We start from the raw sequence: 20,634 nt of genomic DNA on the forward strand, positions 1-20,634 counted from the left end.
ATATTTTCCTGAAAAATTTTGGGTGGGGTGCAAATCCTCGTTCTTGGAAAATAATTTCCGCCCTAGGTAGAAAATCTGTAGGGGGTTGCTGCGCGGGGATACAGAACCAGGAGCTTTGCCCAGGGGAAGAGAAACGTGGCGTGCAAGAGGGAGGGAGGGAGGGCTGCCTTCGGCTTGGAGAGAGCGGCTCCTCCTCAGGAAGAAAAAGATAGCGTGCTGGTCTGTCTCCGATGAAACTTGGCCCGGAGTTGGGTTTCGCGGCCAGGGGGTGGCGGAGAAGATGGAGGCTGCTAGAGAACCCTAGGGATCAGAAAACCCTAAGGCTCTGATACCATGTTAACTACCAACTTCTCCAAAAGCTTGAGCTGTTGGAGAAAGGCGTTATTTATCTTTTATAATTTAACACTCCCCCGCACGTGTGGCGTACTTGGCAAACACGTGGCACATGTGATCCCACTTTGGGCCGACCATCGCATGTGGATTTTTGCAATCCGGGAGGTTTGAACTCGAGACCTTTGGCTCTGATACCATGTTAGACGAAAGTTTAGACAGAGAAAATAAATGAGTTAGGGTTATCTCCCCCTGACTCATATCTTTATACTAAAACATAAAGGAATGTACAAAGTCCTAAATGCCCTTAGGCAAGTTACATATTCCAACAGTTACCAAAAGATAGGAAAGCACTAAAGAATAAGTAGGTACCCAAGTTAAATACTGAAGCTGAGAAGAAGCAAATAAGAAACAAGGCAAGATTGGTGATGAATAGTTTTGGGCAGGAAAAAGGCATTGATTTCAATGAGATCTTTTAACCCGTGGTGAACTGATCTTTTAACCCGTGATTTCAATGAGATCTTTTAACCCGTGGTGAATATGAATACTGACACTAGTTGGGTTCGTCTACATGGATCATTTTCTTCCATTCTCTCCTATCCAAGGTCATGTTCTCTTTTATGTTCCTAGCCCTCAAGTCTTTCCTCATTGTTTCTACCAAAGTTGTTTTCGGTCTGCCCCTACTTCTTTTTACTGCATCAACTTGGCACGAGCCACTTCTTCTCACTGGAGCATCCAAAGGCCTACGTTGGATATGCCCAAGCCATCTTAAGCGGTGCTCTCTCATCTTCTCCTCAATTGGTGCCACCCTGACCTTTTTACGGATGTCTTCATTTTTAATTCAATCTAACCTTGTGATGCCATAGATCCATCTAAGCATTCGCATCTCCGCTACACTCATCTTATGCACATGCTGCTCTTGGTGGTCCAACATTCTGAGCCGTACAGCATGGTTGGCGGTCTTTATACTCACCCCTAATACAAAATTACCCTCCTAAACTACCCTTAATAAGGAAAACACCATTAAGGCCATACACTAAATGCAATAATGACATGAGTTCCCATCAGCCTCACAGTGGAGATAGCACAAAGGACCCTTAAAGAAGACAATGGAGGCTGCAATTAGGCACTAAATTCAGAAATTCTGAACTGATTGGGAGATAGCACAAAGTAACCCTTAAATGGGAGTTTACCCTCACCAAAGGCAACAATACTACAAGGTATCATGTGTGTTTTATCTCAAGCATGAAGCGTGAATGTTATAAGAATCTAGTAACTGTCAGAATTAGGCCTCAGTGACACACATTCAGATGCCTTCACTAACAGACCTGCAACTCTCAAGTAGAAAACCTGCAGCTGTTGATAAATGTGGTAATTTAAGCATGCAAGAGGGTTAGAAAAAAGGTTCACTCAGTTTAGAATTACTGAACCATGTGAAAGATGGCTGTCTGTTGGAGAGCTCCTCTTCCAATCAAGGTTCCAATCCTTTTCCAAGTTGAAGTGTTTCTAACCCTACTTAGTAAGTCCATCCCAACATTCAAAATCCAACACAAATAAGCAGGGAAGCCTAGGTTATCTGTGTGGTCAAAACTGAATTCTTCAAGCAAACAAATTGAAAGGCTGAGCTCTGATTTACCACTACAAAGCTTATACTCCATAGAAGTTTTCTGAGCTGAAATAAATGATAGCAGTCCTGCTCAGCAACGGCAACTCTTGGAGGAATCAAACAAAGATATAGAGATGAGTTTCTGAACTTGATGATAGTTAACAATTCCTCTTCTATACTACTTTTTCCTCAACTTCTTGGATAGTAACCGGAGAGTGTAGAAGATGTTTTCTTTAGCTACACTAGATTCACAAGATCCATATTAAAGGCCATTCTTGGTTTGGATGTTCTTTTTTCACAAGATTAACATCTACTGCCATCATGAAGTTAAGAGCTTAGTGGCATTACTGGTTCTTACATAACCAAATGGAAATTCCCCAAATTACTCATAGAAATCAGTCTCAACAATAGCACCATTTTCCTTCAAAATAAAATCTCAGCAAAGTCCCTGGAGATTCAATTGGCCAAACAAATCTTGGCAATATCCATAGAAATTTCGGGAAGAAGCCACAGAACCGCAAGTAACCTTGCTTGTTGTGTGGTTCAGAGGTGGTCTTATCACAAGACTTTATTCGAGCATCCCACAGGCAATTCCACTTCCTACTAGCTCATGCATTCCAGAATCGGTGAAATATTTCAACTCTTTGCTATATTAACTTTCAAAGATCTTTTTAAGAGGTCTTCCAAAAATCCATGACACCAAGGGATTTTCTTTAACCCTATTTGGACCCTCTCTTTTTTTATGGAACACCTCTCTAATTGTCAAAGATGCAGCAATTAATGCACACAGATACAGAAACTGGTTTCTTCTAATGATCTGTGGAATCTTGCAACATAAACGTGGGATCCAGCATCCAAATTAGAATCAAAGGCAACATGTATTGAGAGGCACGATTGTAGCGAGCATCACATACATGTTTTGGAGAAGAAAGGCCATACTCAAAGGAAATGAAATTACGGAGGAAGTCCACAAGAACTCATGGTTTTCAGACACATTCCGGCGACTTTCGATCAAGGAGAACTCTCACTGTACGATCATGTGTTTTGCCTTTCGGATTTGCTCTTCGACAACACCAATCGATTCAGATGATCTTGCAGCCTGCTTTGATACCAAATTGACGTAGAGCACGATCTGCGGATGCGTTCTTAATCTTGATCTTTACTCGAGTGTGGTGATGCAAGATATCAGATCAAGCAAGGGATAGTTAGAATGGATCCTTGCATACAACAAAGAATGAAAAGATGGGAGAAATGGGAGAGAAACTAGAATCACTAGCCTACAATTCTCATTTCACAAGAAAAAGATGGAGCTACAGAAGAAGGACTAACTCTATCTCTCCAAACAGAAGGACTTCTCTACAAATTTCAATTCATCAAAAACTCCCCAAAAGAGAAAAATAAGGGGCTTTATATCTAACCCCTGATACAAAATTACTTCCTAAACTACCCTTAATAAGGAAAAGACCAGTAAGGGTATGGTTGAAAGTTTGCTAAAAATGAATTAGAATTAACCGGAACTTGACCCCATATTATGGTAAAAGCTCAATCCAAATTCCCAAAAATTGATCCAAGTTGCACCCCTAGTAATTTCACTCTCGTGTTTGTATTTTCCTGAAGACAAAGACAGGATAGAAATGCTGAAATGCAACCAATTTTGGGAAAATGGGCAGTTATAAATCGACCCGCATATATCTTAAATCAAACCCCATATATATATATATATACTAGTAAAACAACCCGTGCGATGGACGGGGCGGCGAAGAAAAATTAAATGAATAATAAAAAGATGCCCTAAGATGATTTAAAAAGTATAGCATAAATTGCTGATATATTTGATTACCCAGGTGTAAAGTGTAGTCGTAGTTTCAAAGTATTGGATATGAGGTTTCAAAAGACAAGAGAGAAATGAAATGATAAGTTTGATTAATTTAATCTGTCAGAAACTACATTGGAATAACCTATATTGAAGTACTGTATCTCAACACTAAAGAAGAATTGGTGAAACTAATGCAAAAAGAATTTAGTCAAACACAAAGAAATAAAAAAAATGAAAATCAATGGAAAGAAACGGTATTTTACAAAACGAAAGCATTTTAAGGTTTAAAATAGAAGAAAAGAAATTTAAAAAAAACTGAAAAGCAATGGAAAAGCAGAAATTCTAATCTAATCCTGATTTAAGTTAACACATATAGCATTACGCATTCTTCAACTTCGAAAAAACATGGTGGTCACTAAAAGAGACAAAACAGCCAAACATGGTCAGAGGAAAAAAAATTTAATAACTCTGTTAGGAAAGTTTTTGACGGGAAAATCAAAAAATTAAGAAGGCAGAAACAACAACAAAAATGTAGAGAGCATGGATTAAAAAATGCATGAAGGTAAGAGTAAAATTAGGGAGCCGGGAACAACGAAAATAACAGAGTCAGACACCAAAAAATTTAATAACTCTGCAAAGACAACTAAAAAGATAGAAAATGAATAAGTAATCTACTAATGCATCTACGCTAAGGAGACATGAAGTTGACATAAAATGCCTAGGGGATGCTCTTGCATTACCCATCAGATTGGATGACAAAGACAGTGACAAAGGATAAGCATGAGCTATGCAGAGACTTGACTGGCATGGGTGCCATGTGAGCACCAAGAACGGGGGAGCCCTCCTCATGGCCTAGAGGGGGAGATTGTTGTGGGGTACAGCCCATGATGTGGGCCCCACACACACACATGAGAATCATATTATTAATAGGAAAAAGAATAATTTTTTTTAAAGAAAAGGGAAGAGAATCGTGCATGTGTGTGACAGTAAAAAAAAAAAAAGTACCGGGGATAAAGAGAGAGAGGAACAAGGGAGACGTTTCTCAGGGCAAGGGTTTGAATTCGTTTGTAAGCCAAATCAATCATTGTTTGAAGCGTCTTGAAGAAGAAGAGTAGATTACAGCAGAGCTATTCTCACAGAGCAACACCAGGGCTTTGACGAGGTTTTTCATCACCATTCTCAAAGTTTTCTACACAGAAAGTGGGTATTGTTGCGGTTGTATACTAAACCAGATCATCTGTAACTTGTTGGAAGACATATTTTAGTGTTTCTTGGGAGGAGAAAAGTTATTAGTGAGGTAACCTTGTATCTCTTCAGTTTCTTTTTTAGTCTCTCCACATCTGTGACACCTCAAGTTTTTGGAAAAAAAACTTAAGAGGAAAATCAGTGCATTTTCTTCCTATTTTAGTAGATCTCTCCGATTTATCCTGTGGTTTTTCCCATAAAAAACATTGAAGGGTTTTCCACATAATTTGGCGTTGTGGCTTGGATTATGGTTGCATCTTATAATTGTTCTTGCTTTCCGATTTCGCATTGTGTTATTTGTGGTGTAGTTTATTTTCCTGGCATATACACAAACACACTTGTGGTTGTTTGATTCTTTGATTCACACACGGACGGGAAGGCCTTGCTTCTCAACCCTTCTTTCTCATGAGATTTGAAAGAAAGCTCAGTAATCGAAAGTCCAAAACGCTCACCCAAAGATAATAGGGCATGTCATTTCAAAGTTTCAATCCTTCTATGGATAAACTGAATGAAGCAGCAATGAACCTTCATGAAGAAGAATTGCCCACCACAAGTTCTTGTGATCCAAATGGGAGGAAGATTTCTAACATAGAAAATGGGTTTTCACAAATGAAACCAGAGGGTTCAAATATAACTAGCTGAGACAATTATTCCCCTCTTGACCTCAAGAGGAAACAGCCAGAAATTGAGCCTGAAACTCAAATCATTGTCTAAATAAAAAAGAAATATAAGTGGGAAAGGTCAATCTTCACCACCAGATAACAGGAAAGGTTCTCATAATCATCAGAAGTATGAATAACTGGATTGGATTGTTATAAGGTTCACAATTGTACTTGCTTATATTCACAGGTAGTTCATTTGAGAGCTAGAATTTTTTGTTCTATGTTCTTTCATGTCCTCTTAAAAAAAGTTTCTGGATGAAAGCCAACATACCTGCATCTTTACTCTGCTGTCCCTTTCCTTTCCTCAGGCACATAAGACGAAAAGCTACATAGAAAGAAGATGAAAAAGGATAAGAATTTGGTTCGGCTCTGCCCATGTAAGTAGAGGATTTTATATGGTGTGAGGCTCTATAGTCTAGTACATGGGTTGGGCCTCTCCCCAATGACTAGTAAATAGATTTTATACGGCCCACTTCATAAGATGATCCTAAACGTCCATTTGTTGGGCCACAAGGTAAATAGGTTGTGCTTCTATAGGATGATCCTGACCCTCCGATCAAGAAAGAGAGGAAACCTCTATAGATCGGAGGGTTATGATCATCCTATAGAAGGGGCACAGCCTGTTTATATGGTGGGTCAACAAATGAACGGTTTGGATCATCCATTGATGTGGGCCCCACTGTACGACTATACCACCACACACCATATAACATCTGCACTGAATGACATAAATTTTTATTGGTTCACAGCATTTGATTCACCCGAAGGTTTAATCCATAGAAAATTTTCCTGATTCTTAATCTACGTTTGGTTGCCGGAATTTTTTTGATTCTTGAGACTTTTGTGGAATTTCCGCAGGAAACCCATGTTTGGTTGGTGGGACCAAAATAACCCCAGGAACCAAAACAACCCCGCACGAAACCCCAGGAAGGAAAAAAAAAACTCCCAAGAACCAAAATAATCCTAGGAACAAAAATAAGCTTGCAGAAGATTTTTTTTCTTCTTCCCAACAGGTCAAGCAACCAAACAACACCCATGAGATTTTTATCTTACCGGGATACTTCCAGGGAGTTTTTTTCCCCTCCAATCTCCCAGGAAGTTTTTTGTTCCACAAAAATCCCAAGAACCAAAAAAATTCTGGCAACCAAATGGTTTACGTACATAAGCAGCTTCTAAATCGGATCAGGATGGTCTTGAGGATTCATAGTTATGTCTGGCCTGATATGACACGATTTTGAACCATAAGATAATGATCCAAATTGTGTCCAACGGATCCCACATTGTTTTTGCCCAGGTCTTTCCTAATTAAGTTTTGATGGGGTGCAAAAACGCAAGCCTATCACAGGCCACCACCTGTCCCGCCACCTGTCCTGGGAGTAGGTGAGCTCCAGCCTTTAACAGGCCACCACCTATCCCACCACCTGTCCTGGGAGTAGGTGAACTCCAGCCTCTAACAGGCCACCACATGTCCTACCGTCTGTCCTGGGAGTAGGTGAGCTCCAGCCTCTAACAGGCCACCACCTGTCCCACCACCTGTCCTAGGAGTAGGTGAACTCCAGCCTATAGCAGGCCGCCACCTGTCCTCGCACAGGTCATCCCGCGTCACCACGTTTCCCTCTATAAAAGGGAGTTCAAAGCTCAAACCAAGGGTAATGAAAAAAGCTTCCTCTCCACTCAAAACTCTTAAACTAGCTCTGCACTCCTGCTCATAAACTGACTTGAGTGTCGAAGGGCCTGTCCGGAGTAACACCCGGGTTGGTCTTCTGACCTCGTTTGCTACTGTGCAGAACACAGCTCCCTCACTTCGATTCCTCAGAAATCCGCTCCTCGGGTCATCCAGCTCAGCTCTTACGTCACTGTCGTACCTGTTACCGATTTTCGGTCTAACAAGTTCATATGGTCATAATTCATTGGACCTTTTGGGTGCATTGACACCTTTAATTTCATCTCTGGATGAAAAATGAGGTTAGCTAAGCGAAAAAAACGTGGGTGTTAAAGAATAGGAAAAAAGACTACTACTATTAGGCCCTATTTTAATTGCGGGAAAAACATTTCTTCCTAAGCAAATTTCTAGGAAAAATTTCTCATTTTCACAATTTAGAGAGAAATGATATGATTACTGTTACATTTTTTTCATGTGTAATCAAACAATATAAAAGAAAAGTTTGGAAATTTTTCTTTTCAGAGCTTTTTAAAAAAAAAAAGTTTAGAATCTAAAAGTGCCAAATAAATTTCCAATTCCCAATGACTTGTTTCATTTCCCGATTAGGAATTATTAACACTAGACGGTTCACGTCCCCTTCTTGATATTAAGACTTCCACTCCTGAGTTGTTATGAAAACAAGGTATTCTAAACTGAAGGGCACCCTTATAGAAATGGGGTGAAAGGGCGCTCCCATTGGCTGCAGTGGGCAGTTATGCATTTAATGCATTTTGACTTTCAACCATTATTAAGGTGACATTCAATTCAGAGAGAGTTTATATGATGGGTGGCCGTGAAAACACTTGAAGTAAAAAAAAAGTAGGTACGGTCCACTCCATATGATGATCCAAACCGTTCATCTGTTTGGACACAACGTAAATAGGTTGTGCCTTAAAATTCATTTCCATAGGATGATCCTAACCCTCCGATCTGTAGAAGATTCCATAATGCTCTGTATGGTTGCCGGGTTTTTTTTGTTCCTGGGAGTTATGTGGGAGAAAAAAATACCCTGGGAGATAGGTGGGAAAAAAAAAGTCCTAGAAGTATCCTGGTAAAATAAAAATCCCATGTTTGGTTATGTGGGAGAAAAAAATACCCTAAGAGATATGGTGGGAAAACAAAAAACCTTTGTTTGGTTGCTTGAATTGTTTGGTAGAAAAAAAATCTTTTCAAGCTTTTCTTTGGTTCCTGAGTTTATTTTTGTTCCTAGGGTTATCTTGGGATGGGATGAAAAGGCAATCATTACAAAAGTGGGATTAAAAAATTCACCCCACAAGTAATCATTACAAGAGTGGGATTAAAAAAAACCTAGTGCTAAAAGGCAACCAAACATGGGATGGGACCAAAATTTAACTTACTCTCCCACATAACTCCCAGGAACAAAAAAAACCCGGCAACCAAACAGAGCATAAATGATTTTTGGGGCACTCCATATTCAGATCAGTTCAGATCGGAGGGTTAGGATCATCCTATGGAAATGATTTTTAGGGCACAACCTATTTAAGTTGTGCCCAAACAGATGAACGGTTTGGATCATCATATGGAGTGGGCCGTACCTACTTTCTCAGACTTCACTTGTTTTCACGGCCGCTCATCATATAAATTCTCGAGTTTAGAATACCTCTATTAAAACATGCCTTTTTAATTGGCGATTTACAACTTTAATCCAAAACCTCATTCCATACCCTCCTTTCTTTTTGCAGCAAGCCTTTTTTTCAGGGGTGATTTTCAACTTTTATCCAAATGCTCAATCAAAACACTTCTTTGTCTTATTCATCCCTATTTTTTATTGGACACCCTCTCGTTATTGGGTTTTTTCATGGTCACATAAACACATTATTTTCTTGACAAATTATATGATGAAAGGCCTTGTAAGCACGTGAAGGTGGTACGATAGAAGTACCCACCTTGATATTTTATCCAATAGCAGCTCCTCAAAAGGTGAACTGCTGTTGGATCAAATATCAAGGATGGGATAATGGGTACGTGTTTATTAGGGCTGCAACTCGTGTCGGATGGGTCAGGTTTTGAAGAACCCAGCGCTACCCGAGAAATATCTTGGGTCGGGTCGGGTTTTTTTCCGGAAAAGCCACGATTCCCAAACCCGGCCCTACCCATGATAAATCTCGGGTCGGGTCAGATTTTTTTTTACGTTGACACAATTTTTTAAGGAAAACTCTTGTTTGGCAAGGTAACTCAACTGATAAAAGTAGAAAAACTCAAGCATGGCAAACTCTTTAGTGCATTAACTAATAACTAGTCCAAAGAGAATAAATTGATGCATTACCAAATGAAAATGATTATACTCATATGAGATAAACAACAAACTATTTAGTGCATTAACTATTTAGTTGAAACTTGAAACCCTAGAGCTAAATGGGGGAAACAAACAGAAGATGGAAAGAGTCCCTGTGATTGTGGCGTGTGTGAGTTTTACTCTTAAGTTTTCACTTTTAAAGTAAAAGTTTTAGAAAAAAAAAATACATACTATAACTTAAGTAACTCGGGTTGGGCGCCTTCAAACCCGGCTCGACCCGAGATTCATGCGGGCTTTTGGATCGTAGACCCGGCTCAACCCGAAACCCTAGAAACATGAACCCAACCCAAGCTATTTTCGGGTCGGGTTCAAGGTGGCAAACGGGCCGTCCGAAAATTGATGGCCCACACGGCCCGCGGGCTAGGCACGATTTGGCCACGGGCCGTGCCGTGCCGGCACGAGAAAACAGCCACATAAAGTCCCTTTTACATTGATTTTTGTCGTGCCGGGTATGCCGTGCCGTTTCGTGCTGTGTGCCAAAACTCTCAGCCCAGCACGGCCCACGTCACTGTAGCAATCGTGCCACGGGCCGGTACGGCCCAGTTGCCACCTTGAGGTCAGGTCGATGCGCAAGTTGCAGCCCTAGTCTTTATACGGCCCTTCATCATATCATTTCTCAATCTTCTTAATTAAGAATATATATATTTTTTGAATGGGCTTAATTAAGAATATATTAGTGGGCAAAATTATTGAATTGAGGGCCTTGACCCATCCATAGTTCGAGTCATCAAACAGGTGACTCTCACTTGTACTTTTTAATGGTATGAATTAAGGGAAATGATATATTCACCCTTCTTCTTCTGGAGACCAACCCCTTGTAGTGCAAAAAGAGTAGGTACAAAGACACCAAAGGGAGCGGCCCTGGGATGAAAGGGTGCGAATATACTACTTCCCATGAACTAAATTTTAGTTTGTGTAGGTACAAAGACTATCCGCAAAATTCCTTCTGCGATGGACAGTAGCAAATCCCACAAAATAATATTCAAAGTATATAATGTCTTAAGTATACAGGAAACATTCTTCAGTCTCTTTAGTGGAATTCATTGTGGTTGTTACAAGTGCCATGGACTCTTGCATGGTAGTGGGTTTACCCTGAACTACCTGGAAGGCACCATGGGGATTTCACTCGGTAGAACGCTGTAGCAAAAAACTGTCAAATGGTTTTTGACAAGCTGAAGATCATCGTAGGGTTCGGTGGCAGCCGGGGGAGGGATTTCCAGCGACATTTTGGTGTTGGGTTTTGTTATTGGAGGAGTAGAGGTTGTTTTTAGACCTGTTTCCGGAGCGGTTTTGTAATGCAAGGGAGATCCCTCCCGCTTGGCGTTTGAAATGATTAGATAGGGAGGGACCTATGGTGCAATGGGGCCATTTGAGTAGAGCTTTTTGTTTTCCGATTTTTAGCCACATCTCATCACAAGAGACAAAAGTTTCCTGGATTTTGTTTCCTGACTTTTTTGGAACTTCACCTTCATCTCCACTTGGAGACACTGATTTATCATGAAAAAAATTTCATGATAGCCAAACGTGCCCTAACTCGCACCCATGAAACAATTTAAACACTTTTCACATGGTAGTTATACACTTTTGCTTCTTCTAAATTACAGGTGTAGATTTCTCAACTTTGGTTTCTTTCAACACATAACTTTCAACCTTAATTTTAAAGGATTATCACCACAATTAATCAATTATTCAGAAAATTTTCACTTGAATAACATTCTCCTTAACATATTCATAAGAGTATGGATTCACCTCTTATTTATGCCATTTTGCTCGTGAGGCCAGGAGGAACTTCTCCCTCTCATACCCCGAGCACGGAACCCCATGCAGGATGTTCACCTCTCTGGCTTCATCTTCACCAATCACACCCTAAATCACCAGCTTCTTCTCCGTGGGAAATCAGCCAGACACTCGGCGCCTTATGAATGTCACTTGACAGAGCTATTGTTTTGTTTAGTGTTAGCAGACGTTTAAGAAGGAAGAATTAGATGGTTGCTAGGATAAATTTGTATTTGTGAAAGAAAATGTAAACAATAATTGAGTGGTTTAAGGATGCTTTGGAAATTAACTTTTTAAATCCTTATTTAGACAATAACCTAGTTTCAATGGTTAGTTGGCAGATATTTTATCAACTAAGTTTTGGCAAAAATCCCTTTCAAATAAATTAGATTTAGAATCTAAAATTGTGCATTGATTGGATAACCGGACGTTCATTAGCAAACAGTTAAAAAACTAAGTAGAAGTGTCCTCTAATCAGAAGTTAACGACCATTCAAATTACTGTGAAGGCACGACAAACTGTTATGCGCAGTGGGGCCTACTATTTGTTGATTGGGACAGTCTACCAAGTGGGCCCTTGTCCGTATATCTAATGGCTCAAAAAAGAAAAAAAATTTCAAATCGATAGCCGAACAGTAACATCAAATTAATAGTGATTTCAGTCCATTGAGTGAAAGCCAAGTTATTTGCATATAAACACTTATCATCAGTAAACAAAAATACATATGCAATCCTCCAGCTGCCAAAAAGAGACCTGCAATGGATTTTTAACCGAATATGATCCGTGCTTGTGCTGAAGCTCTTCGGAATCCCAACAACTCTTTTGAAATCTCTGCCTTTTTGTAGGCACAGAATAGACCCAGGCTAATAGTAAGCGTCTAGAGCACCAGCCCATTCACAAGCAACAGTTCTATGAATTCCAATTCAGGTTTTACACACCTCTTCACGGTTTGGAGGTGATTAAACCTGCAATCCATGTGATCTTGTGCTTTCCAATTGATCATGACAGGTGCAGTGTTGGATGCTCCTATTGAGGTCTTGAAATTGAAATGCATTTAGAGTAATCTAGAGTACTATGATATCAAAGGAAAAACTAACGGTATGTTAAAAAAAAAAAAAAAAAAACTCACCATGATATCGAGTTTTTGCAGATTAGGTGAGCTACTAAACAAGCAAAAAACTGCCAAGAACTGCTTTGGGTTTTGAAAATTTATGTCTAAAGAGAGTTCCTTGAGATGATCAAATGTATTAGGAACATAGTTGTAAATACCGTTTCGTTTCGTCCGGAATGGACGAAACGAACCGGTTTCGTTCAAATTCCGGAATGAAATTGACAAAATTTCGTTTCGGATGAAATTTCGTTCCATTTCGTCCATTCCGGACGAAATTTTCCGAAATCCGGAATTTCGTCCGGAATGGACGAAATTCTCCATTCCGGCCGAAATCGTCCATAACGGCTAGTTTGACTTGCAGAATTTACGACAATGCCCCTGCAACGGCTCTTTTTGGTTTTTGACCATTTTAACCTCAAAATGTGACCGTTTATAGCTGTTGGGAAGGGTATTTTAGTCATTTTTAAATGCACAATCAATAAAAAACTCTATAAATAGCATTTTCCCTACCTTCTTTTCCTCCACCTTCACATAAGTGATTCTCCTTCTCTTCTCTACTTTCACTTACACTATCTATTCTACAAGTCTACCCTCTTCTTCAACTCAATCCAAGTCTATTTTGGAGCAAAGGGAAGGCATACATTCAACTTACCACTACAAGAAGTCAAGAACTATTTCCAAAGGCTTATTTCAAGTGAGTGAAGGCTAATTTTTTGTTCTTCTCTTCAACTCAAGTTCAACCCCAAGGTTCTCTTTATTTCTTTCCATTTCCTTTCTTTTATTTCTTACTTCATTTGTCCCCTTCTACTTCATTTTTTTGTAATTTGTTTCAATTTTCTTTCTTCTAATTCATTTTTCCCCTTCTTCTACTTCATTTCAGAATGAGTGGGTCGGGTTCGGGACCTTCTGCAGGAGCATCCTCTATTGGTTCGGCACCCGCTAGATCGGATGACCCGGTATGGTCTTACGGTACATTAGTTCCGGGTCAAAGAAATAAAATAACTTGCATATTCTGTGGCAAAGTCATATCGGGTGGAGGTATAACTCGCTTGAAAGAACATTTAGCGGCTGTTCCTGGTGAAGTAGCATCATGCAAAAAAGTGACTGAAGATGTAAAATATCGAATGAAGCACCTTTTAGATGCAAAGAGAAAAGAAAGGGCTAGGATGAGCATATCCAGAGCAGAGGTTGGAGGTTTTTATGGCACACCAGACGAAGAAGAAGAGCAGGATGAAGAAGACCTTGGCACACAATTGCCTCAAGTCCCTCAACGAAGAGGTAAGGAAGTTCTTGTAGAACCGAGTGGTACAAAAAGGAAGAAGAAGGGAATCACAGGAGGGATCAGGAATTTCTTTGCAGCACGAACAACCCCTGGAGCCCAGCCAAGCATTAAAAGTGCTTTGGCTACTAAAGAAACAATGGATAGAGCAGACATGGCGGTTGGCATGCTTTGCCACGATGCCAATCTCCCTTTCAACGTTGCCAATTCACCTTTCTGGCAACCTATGTTTGACACTGTGAATGCCGTGGGTTCGGGTTATAAGGCCCCTACTTATCATGCTTTAAGGGGTCCCATTTTGAAGAATACAGTGGATGAGGTAAACAACTACTTGGAGGAAATTAAGATGTCGTGGAGATACACTGGTTGTAGCATTATGGCAGATGGATGGACAGACACCAAACAACGTTCCCTAATCAACTTTTTGGTGTACTGCCCTAAAGGAGTCATATTCCTCAAATCCGTTGATGCATCTGGCAGAGTGAAGAATGCCGATGAATTATACAATATCTTTGCAAAGATTGTCGGAGATGTGAATCCGGAATATGTGGTGCAATTTGTAACTGACAGTGAGCCAAGTTACAAAGCTGCTGTGAAAAGACTAGAAGCCGCGTTTGGTACATTCTTCTGGACTCCGTGCGCAGCTCATTGCTTAGATCTCATCTTGGAGCATCTGTGCAAACCGACTGTATTTCCTCACATAGCAACCACAATTGAGAGGGCTCGAACGATTACAAAGTTCATCTACAACCATGGAAGCCTCTTGAATTTGATGAGGAAGAAGTTCACAGGAGGGAAGGAGTTGTGCCGCCCTGCTGCAACCAGATTTGCTACAAATTTCATTAGCATACAAAGTCTGGTGTTGAATCGGAAAGCACTTCAGCAGATGTTTGTGTCTGATGAGTATAGTACTAGTAGGTTTGTCCAACACCCACTGAGTGAAGGGGTAGTTAGTACTGTGTTGGATAAATCTTTTTGGGACCAATGCAAGTACATTCTAAACATCAGCGAGCCTTTAGTGAGAGTGCTGCGCTTGGTAGATCGGCAGGACAAACCGGCGATGGGTTACCTATATGAGGCTATGGATAAGGCCAAAGAGAACATCAAGGAGAGGTTGAAGAGAAAATCAGATTACAATCCCATCTGGAGGATCATCGACCAAAGATGGGATAGGCAACTCCACAGTCCCCTCCATGCAGCAGGATATTTTCTTAACCCTGCTCTCTTTTTCACTCTTACCTTCTCTAGGCACAGTGAAGTCTCCAGAGGCTTGTTGGCATGCATCACTCGACTGGTACCTGATGAAGGTACACAAGACCTCATCACCAATCAGATTGAGGATTATCGAGAGGCTAAGGGTATGTTTGGAATGAAGCTTGCAATCCGCAACCGAACGAAGTTGGGACCAGGTATATTTGAGTTTTTTGTTTAATTAAGTATAATTCATTTTAACTTTCAGTTTCTCAACAAATAATGATTTACTATTTGTTACTTTACAGTTGCATGGTGGAATCAATTCGGAGGTGACGTGGAAGAATTACAGACATTTGCGATCAGAATTCTCAGTCAGACCTGCAGTGCGACTGGGTGTGAAAGGAATTGGAGCACCTTCGAACACATTCACTCTGCAAAGAGAAATAGGTTGGAGCACCAGAGATTAGATGACTTTGTGTTTGTCCATTACAATCTTAAGTTTCGAGAAAGGTATACAACGTAATATAATATTTTCAACTCTCACCTCATCACTTTAAGCTTTTAAGTTTAACCTTTGACATTGATTAAACTTAATGTTTTCCTTTTCAGGGACTTGTTGAGGAAATCATCTACCACTAGTGACCCTTTGAGCATAGACCATCTGGATGTCATGATGGATTGGGTTGCAGAAGAAGAAGATGTCATATTCACGCCGGAAGACATTGGGTGGGAAAATCTTGAAGCACCTACTGTTGTGGTTGGGGCCGGGGACGACAACAACGACTTTCTCATGCCTCTTGAAGAAGATGTCTATACTGGTGGTCCAGGTGGTGATGACGGCGGCGGCGGCGACGACGACGAAGAAGAAGACATTGAGTATGATCATCCGGGTTATGATTACTGAGAGTTGTTGCTACTAGCTATTGTCTATATTTCATTTTCATGTATCTTTTTTTTTAATGTTTTTCTATGTATAGACTATCAGTTGCACTTGTGCAAGACTTTATGTGTTTAAGTAATGAATATGCCTTTTGGGACACATATTTTGGACTATTTATTAGTTTTTCATCTTTTTCTATTGATTTTTTATTTTTTTGGATTTTTCTCATATTTTTTAATATATTTTTTGTGTGAACGAAAAGTTTCGACCGAAATGCACCGAAATGACCGAAATCCCACCGAAATTCCGTTTCGGTGGCCAAAACGAAATGGCGACCGAAACGGAATTTACAACTATGATTAGGAACCATATCTGATACATCGCCTGAAGAAACCTAGGACCGAAAGGGAAAAAAGGAAGAATATTAGTATTTTAGTCTGTAACTGAATTCCAAACTACTTCATGAATGCTATTTACCTGTACGAAGTGATTGTCCATGTGGAGCTTCTCAAGGTTCGGTACACAACTAAGAAGATTGGTAAGACTGCAAGTCTCACCTGGCTCGGAATGTATAGCAGTTTTTTTCGTCGGAAGCAAATAAATAAACACAGAAGCTAGAACTGGTGTGTTTTCAAAAGAAACACCATCGAATGGGCGCATAATTAAAAAATATTGTAGATTTGGAGCATTGATTTTAAGATGACAAGGATGGTTAGTATCTATACATGTCAAGCTTTCATTAGTATCTATATATGTCAAGCTCTAAAGAAGCGGGGAGTTGGAAATTAGAAATCCAAGATCATTGTTGGGGAAGATAACATTATCAAGATAAAGGATCTTAAGACAACGAAAGCTTTCAAATGGAAGAGTTATGTTGAAAATGCATCTTCGCAATCTCAAATTACACAATTCCTGACATGAAAAGAGAGACGAAGGCAGCTTATAATGATCCCCATATAAAAAATCAAGATTGATTTTCTTAATACCTTGCTTTGACCCAACCCGATTTGCAAAAATGCTTAACCCGACCCAACCCAAATTCGGGTTGAACCCGACCCAAGTTGCACCCCTAATATTAATGGCACAATAAATTTTTAAAGAAAGCACAAACTATATTCATCATATAATAAATCATTATATAATTTATCATAACAATAAACAAAGTACATACTCAAATCTATAATAACCATCATACAAAAAATTGTCAACAATAAACAAAGTATTTTGAAATGATTTTTGTTTTGAAATCACAATCAGTTCTCAAAATCCAAAACAGACAGAATTGTAAAAATCATAAAAAGAATAGTAAAAATCGCACGATTCAAAGTCGAATCGTACTTGAATCGTAAGATTTTTACGAAAAAAGATTCTTCGTCTTATTTAAATCATTCAACCCACGAATCGATTTGAATCGTAAGATTCAAATCGTAAATGGTAAGATTTTAACAACAGAGGTCATAGGCTTTTTTAATGTTAAGTTTGCATAGAATTCCCCATTCACCCGATTTTGAAACGTGTCACTAATAAAGAAACAAGGCCACACTAGGATATTCAGAACTCATTCGATAAATCCACCACATACGCATTATCGTTAATTGTCTTTAGAATCTTGTAAGGCCCCGCCTTTCTCTTCTTAACCTTGTTATAAATACCAATTGCAAACCGTTCCTTCCTCAAGAAGACCATGACCTTGTCTCCAACCTCAAAGATTTTGACACGTCGATGCTTGGTCTTTTGGGCATTGTACATAGCATTAACTTCAATCAGCTTCTTTTGCTTCCTTTTGGTACCTTTAAGTATTTAATTCTTCTTCTTGGATTTGGCAAGAGACTCCTTTACGATCAAACATGATTGCCCCTCCAATTGAGAAGCTTTGGTGTCCTTCTCATCCGCCAAAGGTTGAAGTGCATAACTCTTGTTGTATGTTATCTCTTCCCTTACGAATTGAATCCCTGCCAAATTGCCAAGGCCTACCCAACAAAAGATGGCATATATTCATATTGATAACATCACAAAGAACTTCATCTTTTAAAGGCACCAATTTCAAAAGGGCTTCATTAACGCTCAATTACCATCTTTTCGTTACCCTTTAAAATCCAACAGAACTTGTAGGGAGTAGGGTGCTTCTCTGTCTTTAACTTGAGCATCTTTACCATGTCCATTGACGTGAAATTCTCCATTATTGACCGAATAGGCAAGTTGACAAAATTGCCGATTTGCAATCTATGGAAAGTGACTTAAGTGGCAATATGCAAATTGGCAATTTGCAATTGTTGGAAACCTCCCATAATTACTTCTTCCCTTAGTTTAATTCTTGCTCTAAATATCATTTATTCCCTTCCATCATGGGATTTGTAATCTTGTGAATATGCATGTATCTTTATTAAAAGGAGCCATAATGGCTAAATGATATACAAGAAAAGAATGTCGAAGTTCATTTTTTCCACATGGTATCAGAGCCATCGGTGCTCCATACCTAGCTGTATTCCAACTTTTTTTTCTTCATTTTACTTGTCGTCGGATCCATGAATGTAAGTAGCACTTTGGTGACATCGAACAAGGATGTTGGAACTGACTCTATAGTGAGTCCCTTCGTCCTTCATCATTCAGATAATCCAGGCTCTATGCTCGTTTCTCATCCGCTCAATGGAGACAACTATGCGACTTGGTCCCGCACTATGAGGTTGGCCCTTAGTGCCAAAACTAAATTCGGATTTGTTGATGGCACTATCTCAAAACCCTCGTCTGATCCTTCGGCCATAGCACAATGGGAAAGGTGCAACAATATGGTCTTGTCATGGATCCTCAACTCTCAAAAGGATGCACTCAGACAGAGGGCCTTGACTACAAGGAAACATTTGCTCTAGTAGCAAAAGTTGTCTCCGTTTGTTGTCTTCTTGCCGTTGCTACTATAAAAAATTGGTCCCTCCACCAACTCGATGTAAATAATGCATTTTTACATGGTGATCTCCATGAAGAGATTTACATTGTCATTCCACCAGGTTTCTCGCATGAGGGGGAGCAACGTGTCTGTCGTTTACAAAAATCATTGTATGGTCTCAAGCAAGCATCACGGAATTGGTTTGCCAAATTTTCCTCTATCCTCCTTGATGCCGGTTTCCGACAATCTCAAGCCAACCATTCCCTCTTCACAAATTTGTCTGGCTCTACAACAATGTTCGTCCCCGTTTATGTAGATGACATTGTCATCACTGGAAATGATCCGTGATTGCTTCCCTCAAGGACTTTCTTCAACAACGCTTTTGCATTAAAAATTTAGGGCCTTTGAAATATTTTATTAGCATCGAAGTGGCTCACTCCAAGAATGGCATCTTCCTTAGCCAACGAAAATACACACTTGAGTTACTAGACGATATGGGTCTTCTCGGCTGTCGCCCAGCTTCCTTCCCGGTGGACCTAACTCTTAAACTCACATCTGCTAATGGCAATTTACTTCATGATCCCGCTCGTTATCGACGATTAGTCTGCCGGCTCATCTATCTCACAATAACTAGACCTGATATTCTGTATCCCGTACACATACTCAGTCAATTCATGCACCAACCACGACAGCCTCACTATGATGCAGCCATCCTTTTACGGTATCTCAAAGGGTCACTTGGGCAAGGACTTCTCCCCTCCTTGTTTAGTTCCCTTCAACTCAAAGGCTATTATGATTCAGATTGGGCCAGGTGTCCTATGACTCGTCGCTCTACTAGAGGATACTGTAAAATGTTGGGTCACAGTCCCATCTCTTGGAAAACAAAGAAGCAGCATACCATTTCTCGTTCTTCAGCTGAAGCGGAATATCATGCCATGGCCAATGCCTCCTAAGAGCTCACATGGCTCAAATACAAACTGATTTGGGTATTCCACATCCTCAACCCATTCCGTTATTTTGTGACAATCAAGCTGTATTACACATTGTTGTCAATCCAGTTTTCCAAGAATAAACCAAGCATATTGAGCTAGATTGTCACTTAATACGTGAAAAAATTCAATCCGGCCTCATTCGCACTGCCTATCTTCACACATCTCAACAATTGGCTGATTTGTTCACTAAGCCGTTGGGCATAGGCCGTTCAAGGAATTATTGACAAGTTGGGTGTTATTGATATTCACGCACCCACTTGAGGGGGAGTATTGACTGAATAGGCAAGTTGACAAAATTGCCGATTTGCAATCTATGGAAAGTGACTAAAGTGGCAATGTGCAAATTGGCATTTTGCAATAGTTGGAGAGCTCCCATAATTACTTTTTCCATTAGTTTTATTCTTGCTCTAACTATCATTTATTCCCTTCCATCATGGGATTTGTAATCCTTGTGAATATGCATGTATCTTTAATAATAGGAGCCATTAATGGCTGAATGATATACAAGAAAAGAACGTTGAAGTTCATTTTTTCCACATCCATGCTACCTCCATCAATGATGACATTGCAAGTCTTTTCTTTAACCATGCACTTGCACCCGAAAAGATTGATGCGTTGTGTGAACTCCTCTACTTTTGATGTGCAAATAACACGACGCATCATCAAGGATTGCCCGGGATCACAAGTGATAGGGATGGGAGAGCTTTTGTATTTTGTTCCTCTTCTTCGCAGTGCTCTGGATCATCATCTTCATGCTAGTCAATCGGTTTCCGAGTACGGTGATCGCCTAGGGGACACTGATTGGATTTGTGACCCAATCGGTTGCACTTGTAGCATAGGATC

General features: G+C 39.9%; 2 protein-coding genes across 4 annotated transcripts in view; one reads left to right on the plus strand and one right to left on the minus strand.

The window, feature by feature from the left end:
- Positions 1–6,029, minus strand: part of LOC143859111 (F-box/FBD/LRR-repeat protein At1g13570-like) — a 16,699-nt gene extending 10,670 nt beyond the window's left edge. For 2 of the 3 annotated variants that reach the window (XR_013239153.1, XM_077369788.1), the window contains exon 1: positions 5,931–6,029. The gene's annotated coding sequence lies outside the window, so the exon portion shown is untranslated. Of the gene's footprint in view, positions 1–1,966; positions 3,338–5,930 lie in introns of those variants that run through there. The other variant, XM_077369790.1, reaches the window with a different exon arrangement.
- The window catches only part of LOC143859407 (uncharacterized), a 19,175-nt gene extending 951 nt beyond the window's left edge, over positions 1–18,224 (plus strand). Inside the window, exons 2-5 of the mRNA XM_077370123.1 lie at positions 14,415–15,253; positions 15,344–15,548; positions 15,648–15,914; positions 18,113–18,224. Coding sequence (XP_077226238.1) covers positions 14,415–15,253; positions 15,344–15,548; positions 15,648–15,914; positions 18,113–18,224 — 1,423 coding nt within the window. The remainder of the gene's footprint in view (positions 1–14,414; positions 15,254–15,343; positions 15,549–15,647; positions 15,915–18,112) is intronic.
- The last annotated feature ends 2,410 nt before the right edge of the window (positions 18,225–20,634 follow it).

Source organism: Tasmannia lanceolata, unplaced genomic scaffold (assembly GCF_043159265.1).
Source record: "Tasmannia lanceolata isolate RefF3 unplaced genomic scaffold, GAP_Taslan_0.1 ptg000029l, whole genome shotgun sequence".
NCBI classification, from domain to species: Eukaryota; Viridiplantae; Streptophyta; class Magnoliopsida; order Canellales; family Winteraceae; genus Tasmannia; species Tasmannia lanceolata.